The following is an 8,124-nucleotide window of genomic DNA, read 5'->3' as shown; positions in this document are numbered from 1 at the left end:
GAGAGAATCCCAAGCAGGCTCCATACTGTCAGCGCAGAGCCCAGTTGGGGCTCGAACTCATAAACCCTGAGATCATGACATGAGGTGAAATCAAGAGTCGGATGCTTTACCAACTGAGCCACCCAGGCGCCCCATATAAGTAAAATTTTGGGGGGGGGTGCGCCTGGGTGGCTCAGTCAGTTGGGTGTCCGACTTTGGCTTAGGTCATGATCTCGCAGCTGGTGAGTTTGAGCCCCATGTCGGGCTCTGTGCTGACAGCTCAGAGCCTGGAGCCTGCTTTGGATTCTGTGTCTCCCTCTCTCTCTGCTCCTCCCCCACTCGTTCTCTGTCTCTCAAAAATAAGTAAACATTTAAAAAAATTTTTTTAAATAAGTAAATATATATTTTTTAAAGATAGATAGGGGGCACCTAGGTGGCTCACTCGGTTGAGTGTCCAACTTCAGCTAAGGTCATGATCTCGCAGTTCATGAGTTTGAGCCCACGTCAGGCTCTGTGCTGACAGCTCAGAGCCTGGAGCCTACTTTGGATTCTATGTCTCCCTCTCTCTCTCTGCCCCTCCCCCATTCATGCTCTGCCCCTATGTCTCTCAAAAATAAACGTTAAAAAACAATTTTTTTTAAGATATATAGATTAGAAAGGAAGAAGTAAAGCTATTTTTTTTCATAGAGATAGCATAACTGTGTACCTAGAAAATCATAAGGAATCTAGAAAAAACTAGTAGAACTAGTAAGTGAATTTAATAGTGTTACTGGATACAAAGTCAATAGACAAAATCAGTTGCATTTTTTTTTAAGATTTTATTTTTAGGTAATGTTACACCTAGTGCGGGGATCAAACTCACAACCCCAAGATCAAAAGTCACATGCTCTACCAACTGAGCCATCAGGTGCCCCTAGAATCAAGTATTTCTACATTGAACATTTAGAAAATGAAATTAAAAGAATTCTAGGGCTTGCTTGGAAGCTCCATGGTGTCATTAGTGATCTAGGCTTCTTTCTTTGTGTTCTACCATTCCACACCGTGGGCTCTTTTCTCAAGGTTACCTCATAGTGTGTGATAGCTGCTAAAACTTCAGCTATCATAGTCGCACTGCAGCCTGGAATATGGAGGAAGAACAAACTGAAGCAAGAAAAAAATCCCTTTCCAGCTTTCTTTGCTCTCTGTAAAAGAGCCTTCCTAGAAGTCCTATATAACATTTACAGTTCTTTAGCCATGGTTAAGTCACACAACCATTCTGGGAAATGTGTCTTTATTCTAGGTAGCAGTCTGCCCAGGTAGATACCAGGAGTCTGATTTAAGGACAAAGGAAAGAAGGGATTTGGGGATAGGCAACTTTCCCAGATACAACCTCCTTTATTTAGTCCTGTTGGATTTTTCTCTATATAAAAGAAAATCCCACAACAATGTCTTTAAAAAGATCTGAATTTCTGTCTCTTTCTTAAAACTAGTCCTGGGAATTTTTTTTTTTTTTTTTTAAGGTGGTGTTAAGAGTATGCTGTGCTACGTTATTTTTATATTTGACTCAGTACTGAAGGGGTGTGGTATTTTGCTTTCCTTCAATATATCATCTTACAGGCTGCTATATATGTATGTCATATTAACATTCCTCCTCAGAGACAATGGACCACAGATAGCCTACGTACGGGACTTCAAGGCAAAGGTTCAGTATTTCCGGTTCTGGTGTCAGGTTAGTTTCAGAACTTTTCTATACCCCCTTTTCTTTGTTATGTTGCTTACATTACACAGTGATTGTGAAAATAATTAACTCCTAGAAGAACTGGGAAAATAGAAAGCATTGGAATCTCTCTTCTCTATTTTTAGGGCAAAGAAATAGATTTATCAGATTATTTGTGGCTTCTGTTGTCCAGAAGAATAAATTTGAAATAGTTTGAGTAAAAAAACTGTTCTCCTTTCAGTATCCATAATTTTCAGATGGCAGCAATCTTCAAACAAATGAGTTAAAACATTTTGTGATTTATAGATTGTAACCATCCCCTTTCATATTTAACATTTGGTATAAATGATTTTGATATATATAATTAAGAGGAGAGAAGACTTTGTTTTTTTGTTTTTTTAATTTTAATTTTTTTAATTTATATCCAAATTAGTTAGCATATAGTGCAACAATGATTTCATTACATTCTATTTCGTTACATTCTATTTTTCCTGGGTATGGTCAATTATTTCTGATATATAAATAAATACTTGCTGAATTAATGATTTCTTTATGGGCTCTTAAAATGTACTAGTCAAAGTGTTACTATAATGAATATTTATAAACTTCAAACTTGTAATTAACAGGGCCCATACAAGCAAGAATAATCTAAATTAGCTTTTTGAAAATATTTATTTGACCCATTAAGCACTGCATCTGAGATCTTTTCTTTTATTTCTTATTAAATGATCTTAATTAGCATGAATGCTCACAAATGCATGGTTAAACATTATTGAAATAAATTCATATTCATAGTCTACTTTTTTCTGTAAACAAATATAAAAAGTAAATAAAACTTTACCCTTTTAGTTTTTCGATAGGCCATTTTAAGGTGAGAGTTGACTTAAGTCATTCTTATGTTTCAGCAACTGGCAATGCCACAGCACATAAAGATTACAGTGACAAGAAAAACATTGTTTGAAGATTCCTTTCAGCAGGTACTTTTTGTTTGTTTGTTCATTTTTAAATTGTTTAATGTTTATTTTTGAGAGAGACAGAAAGTGCAATCAGGGGAGGGACAGAGAGAGGGGGAGACACAGAATCCGAAGCAGGCTCCAGGCTCTGAGCTGTCAGCACAGAGCCCAATGTCGGGCTTGAACCCATAACCCATGAGATCATGACCTGAGTCAAAGTCGGTCACTTAACCAACTGAGCCACCCAGGTGCCCCTACAGGTACTGGTTTTTATCCACTCAAGGGTTTGCCCCATGGCTGCCAGCCCAGAGCCACTTTTGGTTCCAAATCTAAACAGTTTGAACTTTTTGAATTGGAGTCCTTAAATTAAGTATTGCCAGCTGCATTAGTACTTAAGATTTAGGAACATGTAGATAGATCTGTATGTGTATATGTCCTGTACTTTTGAAATGTCAGAGTAATTTTTTTTTTTTTTAACATTTATTTATTTTTGAGAGACAGAGTGAGACAAAGCGTGAGCAGGGGAGGGGCAGAGAGAGAAGGAGACACAGAATCCGAAGCAGGCTCCAGGCTCTGAGCAAGCAGTTAGCACAGAGCCTGACACGGGGCTCGAACCGACAAACTGTGAGATCATGACCTGAGCTGAAGTCGGACACTCAACCGACTGAGCCACCCAGGCACCCCAAAATTTAATGTTTATTTATTTTTGAGAGAGAGAGCAGGGGAGGGGCAGAGAGGTAAGGAGACATAGAATCCGAAGCAGGCTCCAGGCTCTGAGCTGTCAGCACAGAGCCCAGGTGGGGTTTGAACTCATGAACCATGAGATCATGACCTGAGTCAAAGTTCAATGCTTAACCACTGAGCCACCCAGGTGCCCCCGAAATGTCAGACTAATTACAAGCGATGAGTTTCAGGTCTTTAAGCTATGTGTTTGGTTTGAAATAGATATTTGAGTAAGAAAATAGGCTTTTGGTAGACAAAAAGTCTGGAAATATCCATATGAACATTATCGGATGGGTAGAAAGGAAGAGGGGAGAAGACTTTGTTTTTTTGTTTTTTTAATTTTAATTTTTTAAATTTATATCCAAATTAGTTAGTATATAGTGCAACAATGATTTCAGGAGTAGATTCCTTAATTCCCCTTACCCATTTAGCCCCTCCTCCCTCCTACAACCCCTCCAGTAACCCTCTGTTTGTTCTCCATATTTAAGAGTTTCTTATGTTTTTGTCCCCTTCCCTGTTTTTATATTATTTTTGCTTCCCTTCCCTTATGTTCATCTGTTTTGTATATTTTTACAATACCCATTTGTTCTTCACAATTAAAAAACATTTTTTATGTAGGAAAGAAATTGGTCTTTGGTTACAATACCAAAATAAAAAGTATTTTTTCAGAAGTAGTCAACAAATTTTTTTATTGCCCTCAGAACCCAAGTCAATTTACTCTTACCTTTATCTTGCAACTTAACACCAACTGCAAATAAATGTTAAGTGATTTGGTTGTAAGGAAGATTAAAATGACTAATGAAAAACTATCTTAAAACACAAACATCTACTTAGTCCTAATTTTATAGCGAGATATGGATGTGATTTTTTTAATGTTTATTTATTTATTTTGAGAGGAGAGAGAGCAAGCTAGTGAGCACAAGTGAGGGAGGGGCAGAGAGAAAGGGAGAGAGATTTCCAAGCAAGCTCCATGCTGTCAGTACAGAACACAACACAGGGCTCAAACTCACAGACCACGAGTTTATGACCTGAGCCGAAATCCAGAGTCAAGTGCTTAACCGACTGAGCCACCCAGGCACTCCTGGACATAATTTTTTATTATCAAGCCCATGTGATAATTGTGGCAGTTACAGCTTCAAAATGAATGCAGAGGGAAAAGAGATTATCTGAGATGGTTGACAGATTGGCTGAGGTACCTGGCTACTTGGTTTCAGAAACAGTAATGTACATTTCCTAATGGAACCTCAATAATTATCATTGAAGGGTAAAGCCAATTGGCATACTCCTAAGTGGGAGCAGATAACTTTTTAGCAGCAGAGCTTGACTAAGAGCATTTTGAGAATTATGAATGATTCTCTTGATCTGATGTAGGTTTCCAAGGCCATTCCCCACCCTAGTCATTACCTACTTCTGATTTTCATATTCATAACAACTGTGTAGTCAATCTCTGGTGGGCTGGTTTCTTGTAACATAACTTACTATTGTAGTGTTAAAAAGATGCAAAACGTCTTTAAATGTTTTAAATGATTAAATATCCCTTAATTTTTTGACTTTTGAAACCTAAAGACTATTGCAGAATGACAGACCAGGTGGTACTAAACAGTTGTTTAAAATTGTCACTATAAGAACACTTGAGTGGCTAGGTCGGTTAAGCATCCAACTTTTGATTTTGGTTCAGGTCAGGATCTCATGGTACATGTGTTCAGGCTCCACACAGAGCTCTGCACTGGCAGCATGGAGCCTGCTTAGGATCTCTCTCCCTCTCTCTCTGCCCCTCCGCTGCTCATGCTCTCTCTGTCTCTCAAAATAAACATTTAAAAATAAAATTGTCACCCTAGATTTGACATCCATCAAATAAATGTCCAAAGTTTGGGAAAAATTTGATTGCTTTGGAAGAAAGACAAATCTGATAGCAAAATTAGCATCAAATGTTCTTTCTAAGTGGTAAAGTTGTTTTGCAGTAGTGTTTTTGCTCATGGGGGAAAATTTTTTTACTTAAAAAAATTTTTTAATATCAGTCATTTATTAAAAGTTACTACTTAAAAGTAGTTTTTCCAGGGAACAGCAAGTCTTCAGGTATCAGACACAGGACAAAAAGAACAACCAGAATTTCCAGGGGAACAGTCTCAGATTTGGGGGAATAACAAGAGAAATCAGTAACAGCCATAGGTTTGGGGGAGCAGCCACAGGGACAAGGAATAGCCCAAGGGAGCAAGAAACAAACAAACCAATAAAAAGAAATGTTTTAACCTTTAATATCTTTCATTTGCAGTGCTATATAGCTAATATACTATTTGTAGAATATTTGTCATAAGCATTGAATTTTTTTGCTACATCGGGGATTTTTTTTTTTTAGTGGGATATGAATTCATGTAACTAATGTATATGTTTTGTGGGAACTGAGCCCTGGCATAAGCAGGTTACTTACTGAGCCTCTCTGGATATTTAAATGTAAGAGTTCATTCTACTTTCATAAAATAGAGATATTAAATCCTCTTTTTGTCCAGGTCCGGTTACTTTTATTCTAAGAGTAATACTTATAATGTTCTGTTGGCCCAATTTTAGTCAAGTAATTACATAGTTTTACAAAGAAAAAACCCAAATGATCTATCTATTCATTATAGTTCAGTAATGGTGCTGCCCTTCAAATATGAAGATGATCTTATTAACCACTATAGTAGGACACAGAATTTGAGTATTTTTCCAGGTATTTATAAGTTTCCATTTCCAAAGTTAACTATATTCTTTCTTCAGCCACTGGTTTTCATTTCCAGGTTAGCCAGTTGCTAACATGTGTACCTTTTAGCTGTAAAACAAACCCAAACTTAACCAAACCAAGTGGTTTTTCCACTTGGACCATGCCCATGGTTACTCTGCTCTAAGCAAGTGACAGAAGCAACTTTGTAAGTCAAAAGTAAGATTTTTTAGGGGAGCCTGGGTGGCTCAGTCGGTTAAGCATCTGACTTTGGCCCAGGTCATGATCTTGCAGTCCGTGGGTTCGAGCCCCACATCAGGCTCTGTGCTGACAACTCAGAGCCTGGAGCCTGCTTCAGATTTTGTGTCTCCCTCTTTCTTTGTCCCTCCCCCACTTACCTGTGCGTTCATGCTCTGTATCTATAAAGTATATTAAAGTATAGAGGTGTATAATACATAAAACATAAAACTTTAATTTATTTTCTGTATATGTGGTATTGACTAAACCACAAACATCCTTCTATGTCGTGGGGAATTTAAGTTACCTATAATGAAGAACATTTCAAACCTGGAAGTGGTAGAATGGTGTGTCAACAACTGCTTTTACCAATTCTTTTACTTTATTGTTTTGTAGATAATGAGCTTCAATCCCCAAGATCTGCGAAGACGTTTGTGGGTGATTTTTCCAGGAGAAGAAGGTTTAGATTATGGAGGTGTAGCAAGGTAGTGATAATATGAATACTCAGAACTTAGTTCCTTTCTTCCAAAGGTATCATTACACTTTGCTTGCAAGTATTTTCTCAATCTTGTATTTCAGGAAAACGAAATGTAGCAAATTATTGTACCTTTATTATGCTGTAGCTATAGAATTTCAGCAAATGCTAATTCAGCACTTTCTAAGGTGCTGCAAGTTGATTTCCCCCACATCATTCATTTTAATCCTCAGGATAACCCTGTGAGATAGAATTTTACAAGTAATAATGAAGTTTAGAGACTCACCTAAGGCATATAACTAAGCTCTAGAACCTGGATGTAAGCTTTGAATCATCAAACCAGAAGCCAGTGTTCAGTCTAGCACTTCGTGTCTGTTCCACAGAGCATACAAGGTCCTGTAGCAATCAGGTTATTTTCCCCATCACAGATTACTGATACAGATAATGGCCCTTCAATTCCCAACTGAGATTAATATATTTGTTTTAAGAATACAGAGGGCTATGTAAAATAGTTAAAATTTTTAAATTCAGCTCTCTTAATATTGGAGCTTCTAATCAAACCCTAGAAGATTGACTCAAGTAAGAAATTCCTTTGCTTATTCATAACATAACAATCTAGCACATCAGGTTAAATATCTGTATAGCAGTTGGCAGTGTGGAAAGCAAGGACTTGGAGTCAAAACTGGATTTGAATCCTTTTTCTGCACTTAGTAGTACAACCTAGGGCAAGTATCTTCATCTGTAAAATGAGAATAGTCATATCTACTTTTCTAGGATTATTGTGAAGAGTAAAAATAGTGTTTATTAATGACTTAGTTCAGACCCTCTGTTTTTGTATGTTTACTGAATGATGGCTACATTTTAGTAGTTCTTATTTATGAATATATTAAAGTTCACATTTAAGAATGTGTGAAGTAATCACTGGGAAATAATAAATGAGTAGAAACATTTAATTTTGTACAAGTTAAAGCTATTTCAGGAGGAGGGCAATCATTTATTCTTAATTAGAAAATCAAATAGTGTTAATAAGTAGAAGTAGCATTATCATCAGAGGCCATGAACTTTCCTACAGGAAAAGAAATCTCAGACACACCTGTATTGTCCCAAATCGATTCTGCCTACTGTTATATTAGGCCCATCCAAGTTACATAGTCACTATAATCTTACGTTAATATCGGTTGGTATTTTCACAACACTTGAATTAGAGCTTCTCAGAGCATTTTTCTAACGAATGAGTGTCTTGAATTAAGTGTTTTATTGTCTTTGTGAAATTGGAAGTTTTTCCATATTTATCTAAGATTTAGAGAGCTGTGGCACTTGAGGAACACCATGAGGTTTAGGAACAGGTGGGAGTACTATTAGACTT

At 37.0% G+C, this 8,124-nt stretch overlaps 1 protein-coding gene across 4 annotated transcripts in view; it reads left to right on the top strand.

The window, feature by feature from the left end:
* Positions 1-8,124, top strand: part of ITCH (itchy E3 ubiquitin protein ligase) — a 146,523-nt gene that overhangs the window by 120,148 nt on the left and 18,251 nt on the right. For all 4 annotated transcript variants that reach the window (XM_049649951.1, XM_049649950.1, XM_049649948.1 and 1 more), the window contains 3 exons: positions 1,615-1,687; positions 2,581-2,652; positions 6,680-6,768. In XM_049649951.1, the coding sequence (XP_049505908.1) occupies positions 1,615-1,687; positions 2,581-2,652; positions 6,680-6,768 (234 nt within the window). The remainder of the gene's footprint in view (positions 1-1,614; positions 1,688-2,580; positions 2,653-6,679; positions 6,769-8,124) is intronic.

The sequence above is a fragment of the Panthera uncia genome (assembly GCF_023721935.1).
Source record: "Panthera uncia isolate 11264 chromosome A3 unlocalized genomic scaffold, Puncia_PCG_1.0 HiC_scaffold_11, whole genome shotgun sequence".
In the NCBI taxonomy this organism is placed as follows: Eukaryota; Metazoa; Chordata; class Mammalia; order Carnivora; family Felidae; genus Panthera; species Panthera uncia.
Note: the sequence above shows the minus strand (reverse complement) of the source record. Positions and strands in the feature narration are given on the sequence as shown.